This window comes from Myxine glutinosa, chromosome 10, assembly GCF_964187855.1.
Source record: "Myxine glutinosa chromosome 10, kmMyxGlut1.1, whole genome shotgun sequence".
Lineage (NCBI taxonomy): Eukaryota > Metazoa > Chordata > Myxini > Myxiniformes > Myxinidae > Myxine > Myxine glutinosa.
This window is the reverse complement of record NC_136270.1, coordinates 24,485,505-24,506,551: the sequence shown is the minus strand read 5'-3', so window position 1 is coordinate 24,506,551 and position 21,047 is coordinate 24,485,505. Positions and strand designations below refer to the sequence as shown.

Here is a 21,047-nt window from a genome sequence, read left to right as displayed (position 1 = left end):
CATCTGCCAAACCTAGACATCTGCAAACCCAATACATCCGCCAAACCAATGCATCCTCCAAAAAACGCATCCGCCAAACCAACACATCCACCAGACCAACACATGTGCCAAAGCAACACATCCACCAAACCAACACATCCGCCAAACCAACACATGTGCCAAACCAATACATGTGCCAAACTAACACATCCACCAAACGAAGACATCAGCCAAACCTATAGATCCGTCAAACAAACGCATCCACAAAACCAACACTTCTGCCAAACCAAGGCATCCGCCAAACCAACACATCCACCAAACCAACATATCTGCCAAACCAACACATGCTCCAAACCAACACATCTGCCAAACCAACACATGCGCCAAAACAATGCTGCGTCAAACCAACATAGGCGCCAAAGGAACGCATCCGCCAAACCAACTTATGCACCACACCAACACATCCGCGAAACAAACACTTGTGCCAAACCAACACATGCTCCAAACCAACACATGCGCCAAACCAATACTTCCGATAAACCAACATATCCACCAAACCAACACATGTGCCCAACCAACACATCTGCCAAACCAACATATCTGCCAAACCAACACATCCGTCAAACCAACACCTCCGCCAAACTCGGACATGAGTCAAACCAACATATCCGCAAACCAACGCATGCGCCAAGCCAACACAATTGCCAAACCAACACATCCGCTAAATCAAAACATGCACCAAACCAATGCATGTGCCAAGCCAAAACATGTGCCACACCAACACATCCGCCAAACCAAGACATCCTCCAAACCAACACATCCCCCAAACCAACACATGTTAATCATTCCCATTGCCCCCCCCCCCCCCCCACCCACCTTTTCACCCCACATTCCATGAGAACATGGCAAATCAATATGTGTGAATCAATATGTGATGATATGGCAACAACACATGTGCGATTTCGTTGCCGTGAACATGACCTTCGTGCGGTGGAAGGAGAACCCTCACCCCAGGAGTGAGTTAGCTAATCTCAGTGTTCACTACTGATACCAGTAATGTGGGAGCCACTGGACGATACCAGCAATAAATGGATCCCCCCTCTCCAACCTCTCCAAGAGTTGAGCTGGCAAAGTCATCCAAGATGGATTATATCCAACAGCATTCCTTCACTGGAATGGTGATCGGGAACCCATATGGAAGTCTGTGAAAGACACTAAACAGCCCACTGCAAAAGCAGTGCTGCAATGCCACCCACAGTATCAGTCAGCTTACATAGACTAGGTAATAGCAGCCTATCCCTGGGGAGCGGAAATCGATCTGCGGATGAGTTTCTATCTCACTGGCAGTCATCAGTGTGGAGTAGACATTTTATCTTATTTCCTGGTTACAATTCAAAATCCTCATTAACTGTACTAGGGCGTGCCCGCACGTACGTGCTTGCCCGTACGTGCGTGCAAAAAAACATGCGTGCAAACAACAACAACAAAAAAAAACTTTGAAACAACGTGGCAGTAACGACCACAGAACCCCCCCCCCCTCTATTTACATGAAATGGTTTGGTCCATTCGCAAAGCCAAAGCGAACGGCTTGCGAGTACGGTGACCATACCTTGGGAACCACTTGTCCGATTAATTTCAAACCTTGAAAAGGCACATCCTCGGGTCCCCAGCAATATACCTGGCAAGTTTCAAGTATATCGGACCGGTAGTTGTCGAGAAACAGCGGTCGCATACAGACAGACACACACACACACACACACACACACACACACACACACACACACACACACACACACACACACACACAGAGATTGCTGGAATTATATAGAGATAATGGATGCCGAAGACAGAGTGGATGAGTAGCAGGCACCACTTTTTGGCCAGGGCCCTTGCACCAAGAGCTTGTATGACACATGTGTTTGTGGTCACTATTACACTGAAGCGGTTATATTGGAAATGGCTGATAATAAACCTATACACTAAACAAGAAGTTACAATAAGAAGAGAGTATGGAGGGATCGAATGGTTTGGAATTGGAAAGGGGTTAGACAGGGGTTCATCCTCTCCTCTTACTTGTTAAATCTGTTTTGTGAGTACATCACGTGGAAATCAAACATGGATGACCAGGATTGGAGGAAGTTGCCCTGTTGGCAGAAAGTAAGGAGGATTTTATGAAAATGCTGCAGACAGTGAAGAAGGAAAGTGAAAAGGCCAGTCTTCTTTCAAACTTAAAAAGTATATGATCAACTGAGAAGAAACCAAAACATCGACTGAGAAGATCGGTGTTAAGATTGGGAGACGATCACGGGGAAATAGTGGAAAGTTTCATCTTCCTGAGTCCAAAGATTGAAGTGAGTGGAGAATGTGGAGGAGAAACTAATAGACGCTTAGCATTGGGGAGAAGAGCAGGCAGGTTGGTGGTCTTTCTGTCCTCTACCGACTCCTCTCCGGCCTTGCTCCCCCTGCTCCGTCTGTGCTCTCTCCCCCAAATATTCCTACAGGTCGCACAACATCTGCCAGCAACCCTCTTCTGGTGAAACTGCCAAAATCAAGACTCTCTGCTCACCTTCACTCTTTCATTCCTCTTTTCTCCCGCCTCTGGAACAAACTTCAATCAACTCTCTCTTCATTTCAATTCAAACAACTCTCTTTAATCCCACTCCTCCCTCCAGGTCTTTAAAACAGCTGCTCAACACCATCTCTTGTCTTCCATCAACCAAAACCTTGATCTTTTCTACCCCCGTTAAAACACCCCAAATCCACATCTTTCAATCCCCAACTTCTTTCCTGAAATTCCTAGTAGTGTTCATTTACTTTATACCATGTACCCCTCCCTTCTCCCCCAGCCCTCCCCCTTCCACAGATCTACCGACGTCCTTGCTCTCTACTGTTGTGCTTGTGTACTTCCCTCTCGCTCACACTCTTGTCTCCCGCTCCATTCATTGCATGTTTTATGTGTCTGTGCATGTTTTCATGTTCAATGTGTTAGCTCTTACACGAGCCTCGATTCTGTATCCCAATTTTTATTTTTTTTAATGTCAGGATTGACAAGATGTGACAACACAAACTAAGACGAGGCTGGTGAATGATCTGGTATTTCCAGTTGCAATGTATGGATGTGAGTCACGATTGTGAGACATTGTGAGTCACGACACAAAATGTGAGACAAGATTGAAAATTTTGAAACATGATGTTGGAGACAAATGTTTAAAATTCCATGGACTGCAAGAAGAGCAAACAAATCAGTTCTTGAAGAAATTACACACACATGTACATATAAATGCTGATGCTGAACCAGAAACTGTCATACTTTGGACACGTCATGCATGCAGGAAAGGAAAGTCTGAAGAAGTCAACCATGCTGGGTTGATGGAAGAAGAGGAATCGGTAGACCGTGACCTTGTGCTGGATTGATGGGGGTAAAGGCGGCAACCAAGTTGTCTCTGCCAAAGCTTCAAGAAGCAGTGCAGCATAGGGATGTTTGGAGAAATCTGATCATGAATGTTCCCAGAAGTCGGCCATGACTTATCAGAACTATATGAACTCGATGATACAGGGTGTCCGAAAAGTGCTGTTCAAGTTTGAACTTTTGTAACTTTTTTGTACACGTGATAAAAACAAACTATGAATAGTGCATGAAAGGATAATTCCTAAAGTTTTTTTTTCTCAATACAAGTGAGCTTCAACATAACCTCCACCTTTCTCAATCCGATTTTCCAACTTGTTGAACCTAAGTTCATGCAAAGAATGTGTTTTTGATGAGTAAACAATAGTTTGACATAGCCCCATAAAATGTAGTCCAAAGTGGACAGGTCAAGCGAATGAGGTGCCAAGCAATTGGTCCGCATCTACCGATCAATCCACTTGTCTGGGAAGAACCATCGCACATATGGCAGGGAGCCTAGTTTTGTTGGTACAAGATTTAATTTCTGGTACAAGTGGAAAGAATTCATCATTGCAGTTCAGGAACCGAAATCTGGTAATTGTGGTGGTTTACTTTACCACTAAGGTGGAAGTTTTTTCATCAGAAAATGTCAACTCATCAAGAAACCCAGGTAAATTATGGATTTGACATCATCAATAACTAAAAGATTAACCAGATGGTATTCATAGAATACTTACCCTGCGCAGTCAACTTGGTGTGAGCCAACTCTTCTATCTTTGAACGTTTCTTTTTTTTTTTATCCAATATGGCTGCCAGACCACGTGAGCGATGACATCATAAATTTATATTCTCTAAATAATTGTTGCATAGATCATGCTCAATAAATTACAAACTGATCAGACTAGGCATTGTCCCTGTCGAATTATGATGTCATAATTATGGCACCAATGACGTCATTGTTAACAACACCTATTCCCCAAATAGAGTTCTTTACAATGAGCCACGTTTCAAGTTTTTTAAATGCTGACACGGTACACACTTTACTTTACTGAAATGCATACACAAATGTTATATTGTCGTCAAAAATCGTCGGAATTTCACCAAATCTGTTTTGGTCGTGTGTTAATATACCTCAGCAATTGACAAATCTAAAATCAGAATTTTATTTGAGGTCAAAATGACCCCGTGAGGTCGCTCCGTAATTTGCCTGCTCGTCATTTGCAGTGTGATAATTAATAATTCCATGCCCAATCTAGAAGACTCTACTTCTTCACGCAATAACAACTTCTACCTTCCAGACCGTACATCCAATCATCTTGAAAACTTGCACACATGTTACACTTCATTACCTCTACTATAATATAAAGTTTCACGTTGATAAATGAAGCGGTTCAAGAGTTATAATTTTTTTTAATATTTCGTTTAATTATGTATATCTGCCAAAGCACGTGACCTATCGCAAATTCCAAAAGGTTATTTTAGTAGACCGATATGCTGAACACATCTGTGAAGTTTCCCCTCGATAGGATCACAAATGAGGGTGGAGCTTGGTTTTTAAAGTTTATGCTTAAAAACGTCATAACTCCGAAACCATGTGATGCATAACGTCATTCTCACTGACTTTTTTGTTCATCATGGGTATGCGATTCTGCTTGCAAAGTTTGGCCTCGATCTGTTCAGTTGTTTCGGAGAAAATTGGATTTTAGTGGTTTTTTCACTCAAAGCAATATAGCGTCCGAACCACGTGACCTACGACGTCATTATAATTTGATTTCTGCATCAATTTATACCGAGAAGATGCTCAAGAAATTTCATCCTGAATGGATAAAGTTTTTTACTTGTCGAATAATGACGTCATAACGGCGGCACCTATGACGTGACGTCATCATTCACATATGTTATTCCGCATGGAGAGTTCTTTGCAATGAGACCTGTCTCAATTATTTTTGTGCAGTGGATTTTGAGATATAGAGGGGCAAAGTTTTTTGGTTTTTCCAAGATGGCGCCCGTACCACGTGACCTGTGACGTCATAATATTCACTAAAATATTCTCCAGGAGGAGTCCCTCCTATGATGAAAATTCCATGTCAATGGGACCAACGGTTGCCGAGAAAATGAATTTTTAAAATGCAGACACGCACGTACGCATTGGCTGTGGACGGACCCGAATGCTTAACCCTGCCTTTCGCTTTGCGAGCGCAGGGTAATTCTGCTTTCACATCCCATTTACACTTCCACATCCCATTTACGCTTCTATAATGTGTATATCAAAAGTTATAAAAGTTGCACAAGGACTTTATGGACATCCTGTGTATACCCTTTTTCATCGATCTTAAAATTATAGTTAGAGACAGAATCTTAGAAATCTATCAGATTAACCAGATCAAAACAAAAAACAGAGCTCGCAAAAAAATAACACGTTTATTAAAAACTGTACAGGTGCTTAGACATCATGTGCTACAACTGGATGGTTTCCATTTGTGACGTTGCCAGATAGTAGCGGAGACTAGGAACACAGGTTTAAAAGTGCACAGTTGCAGCAGACATGTTTACATGTATATATCGGATCTGATTGTTCGGACCAAACAAACAAAAGTTCTCAAATAGTGTCCACATAAATGCACACTCCACTGGCAGATCAATATTTCGTCCACATTTACATGTACATCATTATCTAAAAACATAGCATTGGTTACGCTCCACACACCGGATCCATTAATGTTTGTAAACGCATCCACAGATAAACTGACAGCAAAGTGAAGCGTTATAAGAATGTTATTTCCTTGAAATTAACTCAAACGACAAGGTACCAGAGACCTTCACGAGCAGAAAAGGTCATCGGTGTAACTACGGCTTGCTCAACAACTCCTCTTATGGTTTGAAGACCACAGGAGATGGAATAACATGTGGACAGAACAACAGAGAATGAATGTGTTTTATCCGACTGCCTCGATATGGTAATATAATTCTCATCTAAATGTTGGAAACGTCACTTTGCAAAAATATTCTGGAATTAAAATGAGGACAACAGAGGGGAATTTCATTGTAGTTGTGACAGCTTTCTAAGCCGGTACAGGCTGTACAGTACGACATTCACAATTAGACAGATGTTAGTCCATCTTTACACTTGAGAGCTTGTTCGGAAGTGTGGTGCTGTGAATGGCCAACGACGTGCATGAAAGTGAAGGCCGAATTGTACGATTGACTTTTCAATAATCTATGTCTTTTCGTGCCGATTGTAATTCTCAGGGTGTGGTTAGTTCACAAAGACTGTTGGATAAAGTTTCCATCAAGCTGAGCGATTCTTCTTCCTCGACTACTCAATACCGCAGGCCTAGGATTCTCAAACCCGCCAAGACCAATAATACTTTGGCCAAAGAGTCAGGTCATCACCGAGATGAACCTGTACAACATGGCTGCCTAAATGGTCAAGATGGGCACAATATTTGTTACTTCAACACTTCGCTTCGGCGAAGTCCATGCTCGGCGACCGGCTTGGGTCTGCCCTCGTCGCAGTAGCTGAGGAGCTGGTACCACATGCCGGATGACTAGGCCTTTCGGGCACATCGATGAAAGCGGAAATGGAGTGCAGTGGTGGCCGCTCCGATGGAAGCAAACTCTGCCTAGATTCGGGATCCCAGGCCAGCAGGCGGCGGCGGCAACGGAATTCCAAAACTGTCTTTGTGTAAGAGTTGAGCGTTGTTACTGAGGCAGCCATGCAGCAGGTGAATGACCCCCAAGCCAAGCTATACACGGTAAGGAGTTGGAAATAAAAGAAAGTAAAAAGTATAAGAATCACACCAATTCAATTCTACCAGGATGGAAAAGCATGATTGGTCTCTACAATGGTGGCTTGTCAGTGTTTATCAATGGAAGTGGGAAGCGCCCCTCTCATTATATTGGAGCGTTTCTCTGTACGCAACTTTAACACAGGGACTGAAAATTCGTTTCTCGGCTTCTACTGGACCCAATTGGCTGCAAATTTCAGAAGTAAAAGCTTTGTATGTCGAGGTAATATGTTCCAAATTTCAGAAGTAAAAGCTTTGTATGTCAAGGTAATATGTTCCAAATTTCAGAAGTAAAAGCTTTGTATGTCGAGGTAATATGTTCCAAATTTCAGAAGTAAAAGCTTTGTATGTCGAGGTAATATGTTCCAAATTTCAGAAGTAAATGCTTTGTATATCGAGGTAATATGTTCCAAATTTCAGAAGTAAAAGCTTTGTATGTCGAGGTAATATGTTCCAAATTTCAGAAGTAAAAGCTTTGTATGTCGAGGTAATATGTTCCAAATTTCAGAAGTAAATGCTTTGTATATCGAGGTAATATGTTCCAAATTTCAGAAGTAAAAGCTTTGTATGTCGAGGTAATATGTTCCAAATTTCAGAAGTAAATGCTTTGTATGTCGAGGTAATATGTTCCAAATTTCAGAAGTAAATGCTTTGTATGTCGAGGTAATATGTTCCAAATTTCAGAAGTAAAAGCTTTGTATGTCGAGGTAATATGTTCCAAATTTCAGAAGTAAAAGCTTTGTATGTCGAGGTAATATGTTCCAAATTTCAGAAGTAAATGCTTTGTATGTCGAGGTAATATGTTCCAAATTTCAGAAGTAAAAGCTTTGTATGTCGAGGTAATATGTTCCAAATTTCAGAAGTAAAAGCTTTGTATGTCGAGGTAATATGTTCCAAATTTCAGAAGTAAAAGCTTTGTATGTCGAGGTAATATGTTCCAAATTTCAGAAGTAAAAGCTTTGTATGTCGAGGTAATATGTTCCAAATTTCAGAAGTAAAAGCTTTGTATATCGAGGTAATATGTTCCAAATTTCAGAAGTAAATGCTTTGTATGTCGAGGTAATATGTTCCAAATTTCAGAAGTAAAAGCTTTGTATGTCGAGGTAATATGTTCCAAATTTCAGAAGTAAAAGCTTTGTATGTCGAGGTAATATGTTCCAAATTTCAGAAGTAAAAGCTTTGTATGTCGAGGTAATATGTTCCAAATTTCAGAAGTAAAAGCTTTGTATGTCGAGGTAATATGTTCCAAATTTCAGAAGTAAAAGCTTTGTATATCGAGGTAATATGTTCCAAATTTCAGAAGTAAAAGCTTTGTATATCGAGGTAATATGTTCCAAATTTCAGAAGTAAAAGCATTGTATGTCGAGGTAATATGTTCCAAATTTCAGAAGTAAAAGCTTTGTATGTCGAGGTAATATGTTCCAAATTTCAGAAGTAAAAGCTTTGTATGTCGAGGTAATATGTTCCAAATTTCAGAAGTAAAAGCTTTGTATGTCGAGGTAATATGTTCCAAATTTCAGAAGTAAAAGCTTTGTATGTCGAGGTAATATGTTCCAAATTTCAGAAGTAAAAGCTTTGTATGTCGAGGTAATATGTTCCAAATTTCAGAAGTAAAAGCTTTGTATATCGAGGTAATATGTTCCAAATTTCAGAAGTAAAAGCTTTGTATATCGAGGTAATATGTTCCAAATTTCAGAAGTAAAAGCATTGTATGTCGAGGTAATATGTTCCAAATTTCAGAAGTAAATGCTTTGTATGTCGAGGTAATATGTTCCAAATTTCAGAAGTAAAAGCTTTGTATGTCGAGGTAATATGTTCCAAATTTCAGAAGTAAAAGCTTTGTATGTCGAGGTAATATGTTCCAAATTTCAGAAGTAAATGCTTTGTATGTCGAGGTAATATGTTCCAAATTTCAGAAGTAAAAGCTTTGTATATCGAGGTAATATGTTCCAAATTTCAGAAGTAAAAGCTTTGTATATCGAGGTAATATGTTCCAAATTTCAGAAGTAAAAGCATTGTATGTCGAGGTAATATGTTCCAAATTTCAGAAGTAAAAGCTTTGTATGTCGAGGTAATATGTTCCAAATTTCAGAAGTAAAAGCTTTGTATGTCGAGGTAATATGTTCCAAATTTCAGAAGTAAAAGCTTTGTATGTCGAGGTAATATGTTCCAAATTTCAGAAGTAAAAGCTTTGTATGTCGAGGTAATATGTTCCAAATTTCAGAAGTAAAAGCTTTGTATGTCGAGGTAATATGTTCCAAATTTCAGAAGTAAAAGCTTTGTATATCGAGGTAATATGTTCCAAATTTCAGAAGTAAAAGCTTTGTATATCGAGGTAATATGTTCCAAATTTCAGAAGTAAAAGCATTGTATGTCGAGGTAATATGTTCCAAATTTCAGAAGTAAATGCTTTGTATGTCGAGGTAATATGTTCCAAATTTCAGAAGTAAAAGCTTTGTATGTCGAGGTAATATGTTCCAAATTTCAGAAGTAAAAGCTTTGTATGTCGAGGTAATATGTTCCAAATTTCAGAAGTAAATGCTTTGTATGTCGAGGTAATATGTTCCAAATTTCAGAAGTAAAAGCTTTGTATGTCGAGGTAATATGTTCCAAATTTCAGAAGTAAAAGCTTTGTATGTCGAGGTAATATGTTCCAAATTTCAGAAGTAAAAGCTTTGTATGTCGAGGTAATATGTTCCAAATTTCAGAGGTAAAAGCTTTGTATGTTGAGGTAATATGTTCCAAATTTCAGAAGTAAAAGCTTTGTATGTCGAGGTAATATGTTCCAAATTTCAGAGGTAAAAGCTTTGTATGTTGAGGTAATATGTTCCAAATTTCAGAAGTAAATGCTTTGTATGTCGAGGTAATATGTTCCAAATTTCAGAAGTAAAAGCTTTGTATGTCGAGGTAATATGTTCCAAATTTCAGAAGTAAAAGCTTTGTATGTCGAGGTAATCTGTTCCAAATTTCAGAAGTAAATGCTTTGTATGTCGAGGTAATATGTTCCAAATTTCAGAAGTAAAAGCTTTGTATGTCGAGGTAATATGTTCCAAATTTCAGAAGTAAAAGCTTTGTATGTCGAGGTAATATGTTCCAAATTTCAGAAGTAAAAGCTTTGTATGTCGAGGTAATATGTTCCAAATTTCAGAGGTAAAAGCTTTGTATGTTGAGGTAATATGTTCCAAATTTCAGAAGTAAAAGCTTTGTATGTCGAGGTAATATGTTCCAAATTTCAGAGGTAAAAGCTTTGTATGTTGAGGTAATATGTTCCAAATTTCAGAAGTAAATGCTTTGTATGTCGAGGTAATATGTTCCAAATTTCAGAGGTAAAAGCTTTGTATGTTGAGGTAATATGTTCCAAATTTCAGAAGTAAAAGCTTTGTATGTCGAGGTAATATGTTCCAAATTTCAGAAGTAAAAGCTTTGTATGTCGAGGTAATATGTTCCAAATTTCAGAAGTAAAAACTTTGTATGTCGAGGTAATATGTTCCAAATTTCAGAAGTAAATGCTTTGTACGTCGAGGTAATATTTCCAAATTTCAGAAGTAAAAGCTTTGTATGTCGAGGTAATATGTTCCAAATTTCAGAAGTAAAAGCTTTGTATGTCGAGGTAATCTGTTCCAAATTTCAGAAGTAAATGCTTTGTATGTCGAGGTAATATGTTCCAAATTTCAGAAGTAAATGCTTTGTATGTCGAGGTAATATGTTCCAAATTTCAGAAGTAAAAGCTTTGTATGTCGAGGTAATATGTTCCAAATTTCAGAAGTAAATGCTTTGTATGTCGAGGTAATATGTTCCAAATTTCAGAAGTAAAAGCTTTGTATGTCGAGGTAATCTGTTCCAAATTTCAGAAGTAAAAGCTTTGTATGTCGAGGTAATATGTTACAAATTTCAGAAGTAAAAACTTTGTATGTCGAGGTAATATGTTCCAAATTTCAGAAGTAAAAGCTTTGTATGTCGAGGTAATATGTTCCAAATTTCAGAAGTAAATGCTTTGTATGTCGAGGTAATCTGTTCCAAATTTCAGAAGTAAAAGCTTTGTATGTCGAGGTAATATGTTCCAAATTTCAGAAGTAAAAGCTTTGTATGTCGAGGTAATCTGTTATAAATTTCAGAAGTAAAAGCTTTGTATGTCGAGGTAATATGTTACAATTTCAGAAGTAAAAACTTTGTATGTCGAGGTAATATGTTCCAAATTTCAGAAGTAAAAGCTTTGTATGTCGAGGTAATATGTTCCAAATTTCAGAAGTAAAAGCTTTGTATGTCGAGGTAATATGTTCCAAATTTCAGAAGTAAAAGCTTTGTATGTCGAGGTAATCTGTTCCAAATTTCAGAAGTAAAAGCTTTGTATGTCGAGGTAATATGTTCCAAATTTCAGAAGTAAAAGCTTTGTATGTCGAGGTAATATGTTCCAAATTTCAGAAGTAAAAGCTTTGTATGTCGAGGTAATATCTATCTATAATTCCAGTAATCTCTGTATGTCTGTGTGTATGTCTGTGTGTCTGTGACCGCTGTTTCTCGACAACCACGGGTCCGATATACTTGAAACTTGCCAGGTATATTGCTGGGGACCCGAGGATGTGCCTTTTCAAGGTTTCATATTAATCGGAGAAGTAGTTACCGAGCTATGGCGATTTAGCCGTTCGCCGTTCGCTTTGGCTTTGCGAATGGACCAAACCATTTCATGTAAATAGAGGGGGGGGGGGGGGGGGTTCTGTGGTCGTTGCGAATGGACCAAACCATTTCATGTAAATAGAGGGGGGGGGTTCTGTGGTCGTTACTGCCACGTGGTTTCAAAGTTTTTTTTTGTTGTTATTGTTTGCACGCATGTTTTTTTGCACGCACGTACGGGCACCCACGTAGGGCACGTCCTAGTGTTCCAAATTTAAGCAAAGTCCGTTTCCGCATTCTAGAGTTTTATTAACGAAAACCCTGGAATCAAAGTTGGTGCGAAAGTTCAACAAAGGTCATCAAGGGGGCACCCTACATGTATAGATTAAAACCCATCAGTACGTGAAGTTTTCTGTGTACCTTGAAAATCAAAACACATTAGATAATTACCATTTAGATAATTAAAAAACACATTAGCACCTTTAGATGCCATTTTTCCCCACATAGCAGAGGTTGGCCTTTTTCGGGCACCGTGGTCCCCTTTTTGAAGCAATGTTTTATGGCCGGATGCCCTTCCTACCGCCAACCCTGTTAGTCGCCTCTTGCGACACACAGGGAATTACCAGCGAGCTGGTACTCAATTTGCCGACCTCGAAAGGATGACAGGCTGAGTCAACACCCCTGGCGTTAATTCAGCGATCGGCCGGGATTCAAACCCAGGATCCTAGGATCACAAGCCGGCATCCTAACCGCTAAACCAACACCAGGCTAACATTAGATAATGTGCATGTGTGAAATCAAATTTGTTAAAAAAAATTAATAAATCTAGTATGTACTATGTTAGTATGTTTCTAACTCATGTTAGACATGAGTTTAACACACAATCGTGTGTTAAAATTCTCATTTTAACACATGAGAATCTGCAGGCAATTGCAGACATGTGATGTATTCTGCGGGACAAGTGTTGGACAAGTGCAATGTGTGCACATTATAGGCAACAATTGGATTAGATGAAGGAATTGTACACATGTGCAGTGCAGCCTGTTTTACCAATCCATTTTGGACCATAATTGCACATTACATAAACTTGCAAATGTTGACATTGCAGACATATTGGACAAACGTGATATGTACATGATGAATAAGGATGATAATTAGAGATGATGGAAGAATTGTACTTCCGCAATCGAATAGAACACTAGAGAGGTCCCTTTGAAACCAAAAGACTGTAACTGCATTGAAATTACATTTATTTCTTCATGCAGGTTGGTGTTTGAATCAAATTGGTGCCCCTCTATATGAACTTTTCAAGAGCGTTACTTGGTTCCTCCTAAGAACACAAGGGTAGTCCAGCTTGCACACGAGATTTTTTTGAATGTCCCTTCTTTTCTATTGTTTGGCATTTTCCACAAGCTATGGAATGTCCCTTCTTTTATATAGTTTGCCACTATGGCATGGTTTGCCATACCATACAAAGGAGCATTTCCTATACCCCTGGCAAATTTTCCCAAGAATGTCCCTTCTTTTCTTTACTCTTCCACATGGCACATGCCCTTATATAAACGGGCCTTTTATATGCCCCTGGCATTTTTCCCAAGAATGTTAGTGGAGTGATGTATTATATTTCAGGCAATCTTGCCAGGATTGTTTCATGTGTAAAGTGGCAGGAGATGATTGTCATTGAGAAATGTTTGTAATTACTATTGTCAAGTAGGTGAAGGCAAGGTTATTCATTGGTCGCTGTGTACCTGACAAGTGTACAGAGGTTCAGACAGCTCTCATGGTCTGGTTGAACCTAGTGGTAAGTACATGATGAAAAAGCAGCATCCTCCTTTTAAACTTATTTGCCTGATAGGGGGGAAAAAATCGATGAATGGAATTGTGCTCACAGGTTGCGGAAAGGCCAACTTCCAAGAGACTGCCGCCAGCGTCGACAATTTTTCCATTTTATTCACTGAGGTGTAAGATGTGTGATTTATCCTTTGGCTTAAGAGTGCATCTGGCTAATGCCATATAACTTGATGTCACGAACATAAAATGATGACTACTTGATTGTTAGAGATGACAAATCCAAATGGATAGAATATAAGAAAATGGACCGACCAAAAAGACCAGCCATAGTCCCAGCTGTGTGGTCGCCAGTCCTCAGGCCCCATGATAGCAGTCACCTGGAATACTGTTGTATACATCATGTGTGCCACCATGCCAAGCAGACCTTGGGGGAAAACAATAACAGGAAGGAAGGAAAGAGCATAGCAAAGATTTTTTTAGCATTGCTTGCAATATAATGAAGTTAGCTTTGCAGGTTAAAAAAAACCCTTTCTTTTCTTAACGAATGTGATGATAGTCTGTGGGGGACACAAAAAACATATAATGCCTCAAGAACGGCAAGCTTCCTTCCATTTCAGTTTCCTGTTAAACAGCATTAGCGACTGTTTAAAAAGGTAATCATATCTGTTTGTAGTTTATTATATTTTTTACTTCCGATAGGAGTGCCACACAAAACACCACACAAAGCTATGTATATACATTATAACACGGCATTTGGCCAAGGAGGAAAAAACGCTTGGGGTGGGAGATATTATTACTATTAATAGTTTTGCAATAACATTGATGAATGATCGTTTTAAGGCCATTTTCCCCGCTAGAGTGTGGATTAGCCTTGCGGGCCCCATGACAATCATGGTTCCCTGTTTGAGGCAATGCTTTTTATGGCCAGATGCCCTTCCTGATGCCAACCCTCGGTTGCCTCTTACGATGCGCAGGGATACGGTGTACCTATTCTAAATCGGGGTACACACCGTGATCATTCATCCCAGCAAGCTGGTACTCAATTTGCTGACCCCGGAAGGATGACAGGCTGAGTCAACCCCCCTGGTGTTAATTCAGCGATCAATCGGGATTCGAACCCAGGATCCTAGGATCCCAAGCCGGCACCCTAACCGCTAAGCCAACATTATGCTATAATTATTATTAGTGTTGTTATTACTTTTGTTATTAGAATTGGACTTGGAAAAACACCACAATGAGCTTTATTAACACGAATATACACCTTGACACAGATTTCGCCCCCAGGTGGAAACCCCCTTTGCATGGGGGGCAAATAAAGACCCTATCGTTTGACCCTTAGTCCTCCTGTCAAGTTTTGTTGAGATTGGATAAGTAACGACCAAATGTATCGCAGACAGACAAACATACAGAGTCCAAATTGCAAATTTTAGATGGTGATGATTATAAATCATTCTTTTGTTCCTTCGTGAACAATTTGTCACACTTTTGAGGAATATCAAGAGCTGAGCTTGGAGGCAAGCCAATCAAAGTCAAACAAATTCGAATTTGAAATAGTCTCATAAAGGTTATGAAGTCATACCCACAGATGTTTCCTCCAACACCACCTCCTATGAACAACCAGCCTCGTAAATATATTCTTCAACAGCGTCGAGTTTCATAGAGTTTAAGAAAAAATACATTATATTCATCTTTTCATGCAATGAACTTCAATAAATTCACTCAAACGTTCTCATTCCTTGCATGAAATGCACTTTACTAAACACGTTAACACACAAAAATAACTATGTATCTACAGTGCATTCAGAAAGTATTCAGACCCTTCACTTTTTTCACATTTTGTTATGTTGCAGCCTTATGGTGAAATCGCTTAAATTCATTTTTTCCCTCATCAATCTACACTCAATACCCCATAATGACAAAGAGAAAACAGGATTTTAGAAAGTTTTGCAAATTTATTAAAAAGAAAGAACTAAAATATCACATTTACATAAGTATTCAGACCCTTTGCTATGACACTTGAAATTTAGCTAAGGTGCCTCCCATTTCTCTTGATCATCTTTGAGATGTTTCTACACCTTGATTCGAGTCCACCTGTGGTAAATTCAATTGATTGGACATGATTTGGAAAGGCACACACCTGTCTATATAAAGTCTCACAGCTGACAATGCCTATCAGAGCAAAAACCAAGCCATGAGGTCGAAGGAACTGCCTGCAGAGCTCAGAAAATGGATTGTGTCGGGGCACAGATCTGGGGAAGCCTACAAAAAAAATTCTGCTGCATTGAAGGTTCCCAAGAGCACAGTGGCCTCCATAATTCTTAAATGGAAGAAGTTTGGAACAACCAGGACTCTTCCTAGAGCTGGCCGCCCGGCCAAACTGAGCAATCGGGGGAGAAGGGCCTTGGCAAGAGAGGTGACCAAGAACCCGAAGGTCACTCTGGCTGAGCTCCAGAGATCCTGTGTGGAGATGGGAGAAACTTCCAGAAGGACAACCATCACTGCAACACTCCACCGATCTGGGCTTTATGTGGCCAGACGGAAGCCAAACTGTTCAATCTTGGTTTCATGAGACCACAGAATCTTGTTTCTCACAGTCTGAGAGTCCTTTAGGTGCTTTTTTGCAAACTGCAAGTGGGCTTTCATGTGTCTTTCACCGAGGAGAGGCATTGTATTATGTGTAAGTATTTGTATTATGTGTAAGCAAGAGCAGAGCCGGGACTGCTTTTGATTAATCGTTCAGCTTTGCAGAGTAGATCTAGTTTTACTTACTGGTTGGAAGCGCCTTTCTTTCTTAAAAAAATGTATAATCCCAACCCACCACAATCTTCTACTTTACACACATATATATATATACACTACCGGTCAAAAGTTTTAGAACACCTCAATTTTTCCAGTTTTTATTTAAATTTATGCAGTTTAATGTCTCAATGTACTCTGAAATTAAGCAGAGAACAAATAAACAATTGGAAATAAAAAAGAAATCATTGAATGATTTTGTTCAACAAAATTTAATTTAAATTTTTGACTCAGCAAAGTAGCCACATTTTGCAGATATAACCACCGAACACAATCGTGGCATTCTTTCTTCAATGGAAATCAAATATTGTTCGAGAAGTTCTTCCCAACACTGTTGCAGAAGTTCCCACAAATGTGTTGCACTTGTAGGTTGCTTTGCTTTCACCTTTCTGTCCAGTTCATCCCAAACCAGCTGGATGGGTTTTAAGTCTGGAGACTGTGCTGGCCATTCCATGATTTGAAGCCTACCGTCTTGTTCTTTTCCTCGAAGGTAGTTTTGACATAGCATGGAGGTGTGTTTAGGGTCATTATCTTGCTGTAGGATGAACCGCTGACTAACTAGGCGTATACCAGAGGGTATTGCATGGTGCTGCAAAATGCTGTGGTAGCCCTTTTGGTTCAGGGTGCCAGTCACTCTGTGCAGTCGCCGACTCTGGATCCAGCAAAAGAGCCCCAGACCATCACGCTTCCTCCTCCATGTTTGACAGTTGGTGTCACACATTGAGGAACCATCCTTTTGCCTTCTCGACGGCGTACAAAAACCCTGCGTGATGAACCAAAGATTTCAAATTTTGATTCATCGGTCCATAAGACCTTCTTCCAGTCTTCAGTAGTCCACTGGCGGTGCTTCATGGTCCAGGCAAGGCTCTTTTTCTTATTTAGTCATCTTAGCAATGGCTTTTTTACTGCCACTCGACCTGTCAAACCTGCAGCTCGAAATCTTCTCTTCACAGTTGAAACTGAGACTTGCTTACTTCGACCAGTGTTAAGCTGTACTTGAAGCTGTTGTCCTGTGAGCCGCCAATCACGCAAGCTGTTGACTCTCAGAAACTTGTCTTCTGATTCTGTTGTGGCTTTGGGTCTGCCAGACCTCTTCCTGTCAGAGTTCCCTCTAGTTTACAAGTGCCTTTTGATGGTGTAGGAAACTGTACTCACTGACACCTTGGCTTTCTTTGCAATTTCTCCAAAGGAAAGACCTGCACTTTTAAGGGTTATAATGGTCTGTCTGTCTTCCTGCTTACCTTTGTACCATTTCAGGTTATTCACTGGACCTGAATTGCTTAAATTGCAATAAAAACTGGAAAAATTGAGGTGTTCTAAAACTTTTGACCGGTAGTGTATATATATATATATATATATATATATATATATATATATATATATATATACATACATACATACATACATACATACATACATACATACATACATACATACATACAGATACTGCAGTAGGAGTTGTGCCACCAACCAGGATTTGTGCCCAAGAGTCAAGAAACTGCTTCGGCAGCCATATGCATCGAATATGATGTGGGAGTAGACATCATCATCATATATCTACATTTACATATCTATACATACAGAGTGGTCCAGAAACCCTGGGCACATTCTGATGAACGATACCTTCAGCAAACAACTAAGTTTATTCTTGTTCCTTGGTGCAAAACAAAACATGATTACTCGTTAAACAGTCTAATCAGTCTAATATGCATGAAACAGATCAGTTCAAATGTTCAAACTTCTTTCCTTCATTGTACATGCACAGCTGTAGCTATGACGATACACTCTGACACACAGTTCTGCATGTTTCAGTCATTCAGGCAGCAGTTTCATTACGGATGAATTGTTTCAAGTCTCTAGGGTTCGTAGGATTCCTCGCATATACTTTGTGTTTGAGGAAACCCCAAAGGAAGTAATCACAGGGTGTTGTTAAATCACAAGACCGCGACAGCCATTCAACCAGACCACGACGGCCAATCCATTTGTCTGTAAAGTTCAAATCAAGGGCCTGGCGTACACTGGCAGCATAATGAGCAGGCGCACCATCATGCATGAACCAAATTTGGCCATCATTGAGTGGAAATACATGCTGCTCCAAAATTAGAAGGTAATTTGCAGCATTCGCATTTTCTTCGAAAAGTATTGGTCCAACAATTCCTCCAGAAGAAATGCCTGCCCAAATGGACACACTAGCTTAATACTGGATGTTGTGCTCAACAGTAAATCGTGGGTTGTCTACTGCCCATTTCACGCTGTTATGATGATTCACAGAACCAGATAAAGTAAACTTGGATTCATCTGAGCACAAGATCCTGTTCTGCAAATCATTGTCCATATCCATTAACCCAAGCAATGTGTCACAGGCCTCAACGCGCCTGTCAAAATCATCCTCAGATAGTTGGTGAACTAAACTGGGTATGGTTTTGCATTAACGTCTTTTAGTATTCTTTGAATCGATGATCGGTTTATGTTGGTGACGTTCGATAAACGACGAGTTGATAATGGTGTGTTACTGTAGAGTTGTTGTTGAATGACCGCTCTGGTTTCCTCAGTTCAAACAGTACGAGACCTACCTGGTGACTGTTTTTGAAGAATGCTGCCGGTTTCATCAAACTGCTTGTTTATTCTGCCGATGGTTCTTTTGTCAATTGTATCTGCGCCACATTCTTTGACAAGTTGTCTGTAAATGTCAGCCGAATTTCCAGATACAGAAAACAAGTGTACAGCGTGAATTTCTGTCTCACGATATCCTCCGTCATATTAGGGCATCTAATTCACAATGAACTAAACTAATGCAAAGACAAACGCGTGCAGCACAGTGAGCAAAGATCACCCTGATCCATAGCACATGATGCACCTCATCCTGTTGTGTATGACGTGATGCCTGTGCGTGTTGAAGCGGTCACATCCATTTATGAGTAATCATGTTTTATTTTGCACCAAAGAACAATAATAAACTTAGTTGTTTGTTGCAGGTATCGTTCTTCAAAATGTGCCCAGGGTTTCTGGACCACCCCTGTATATATATATATATATATACTGGTATCTGTAATCTGGTTCTCCAACCTAATGAGCGGACAACATGACGTCATCGCCATGCACGTCCGCCTTGCCTGCAAAGTTCCAGAGGAACCATCTAGCAGTGCGTCATTACGGATTATAAATACAGATACTGTCACAAGTGCATGCAAAACTCACAGTTACCGACCTGGTTTCGCCCTTGTTGGGGCTTCATCAGGGCAACGCAGTGAGGCTTTCCATACACTTGTAACTCTGTGACCCTTTCGGTTTTTATATCAGTCACTATGCGACCTTCATATCATCAGTGGAGAACCACCAGCAAGGTGTCCCATACAGCTGCTGCTGCACCTTGCTGGGAGCGATAAGCACCGCCTGCCACGCAGTGACGTTATCTCTGGTATCCACTCATCATATGGAGTCGACCTGGTTGCGGTTGGGAGTTACTAATACTGGTATCTGTAATCTGGTTCTCCAACCTAATGAGCGGACAACATGACGTCATCGCCATGCACGTCCGCCTTGCCTGCAAAGTTCCAGAGGAACCATCTAGCAGTGCGTCATTACGGATTATAAATACAGATACTGTCACAAGTGCATGCAAAACTCAGTTACCGACCTGGTTTCGCCCTTGTTGGGGCTTCATCAGGGCAACGCAGTGAGGCTTTCCATACACTTGTAACTCTGTGACCCTTTTCGGTTATTATATCAGTCACTATGCGACCTCCATATCATCAGTGGAGAACCACCAGCAAGGTGTCCCATACAGCTGCTGCTGCACCTTGCTGGGAGCGATAAGCACCGCCTGCCACGCGGTGACGTTATCTCTGGTATCCACTCATCATATGGAGTCGAACTGGTTGCGGTTGGGAGTTACTAATACTGGTATCTGTAATCTGGTTCTCCAACCTAATCAACCTAATCGGGACGCCCCGAGGTAGAGAAGGGTGCAATGTTGCGGATATGGGATTTGCATCCATCCATATCCGCTTGTAAATATTCCCCTATTTCCTCAATACTTCCCAACTATCCCCAATCCCCCATTCCCTAGTCCCATTTTCTGTAAACAACACTCTGTAGACCCGACCTCCCCCTATTTCCCCCATTAAATGTCGTGCCCAGGTTCACCGCATCTCATGTAAGACAACTATAGGACATCTTGCTAGTTATTCTTAGTCTATGTCAGTTAAGGACTCGTTTCCATTAATTCTGACCCTTCGTTGCACCAGAATGTGATTGTATGGCACCGTTAGGAAGTTTAGGACCTCCCAATACCTCCCCGCAGCTCTTCTTCACGGTTCAACAACAACAACAGCAACGGCAGCGGCGGGCACGGGAAGTGCGCGTCCTCACTCCGGCTTGGTTGGTAGGGGGTGTTGGGAGGGCACCAGGCCTTTCCAACGAGCCGCCATCGAACATGTGCTCGACGGGGTTACCAAATAGGGGCTCCCTGTCAGCTCCTCGTCAAGGGCGGAGCCCGGTAACCCCCGCACCCAATGGAAGCGGCGGACCGGCCCCAGTGGGGCGGAGCCAACCAGCCGAGGGCGTGTCACTCCCTGCTGAGCATGCGCAGGAAGAGGGAGGTGACGTCAGATGCGCGCTGAGCTTGGAGCAAGCAAGACGTACCATCCGAGCGCTGTGAGGCCTCCCCGCATCTTCTGGACTGGACCGTGCTTTAT

General features: G+C 40.7%; 1 protein-coding gene across 1 annotated transcript in view; it reads right to left on the bottom strand.

Moving 5' to 3' along the window:
- Positions 1 to 5,766: 5,766 nt before the first annotated feature.
- Positions 5,767 to 21,047, bottom strand: part of LOC137434334 (germ cell-specific gene 1-like protein) — a 244,074-nt gene continuing 228,793 nt past the window's right edge. Inside the window, exons 4-5 of the mRNA XM_068127236.2 lie at positions 13,867 to 13,978; positions 5,767 to 7,110 (exon numbers count right to left, since the gene is read on the bottom strand). Coding sequence (XP_067983337.1) covers positions 6,819 to 7,110; positions 13,867 to 13,978 — 404 coding nt within the window. The 3' untranslated portion in view covers positions 5,767 to 6,818. The remainder of the gene's footprint in view (positions 7,111 to 13,866; positions 13,979 to 21,047) is intronic.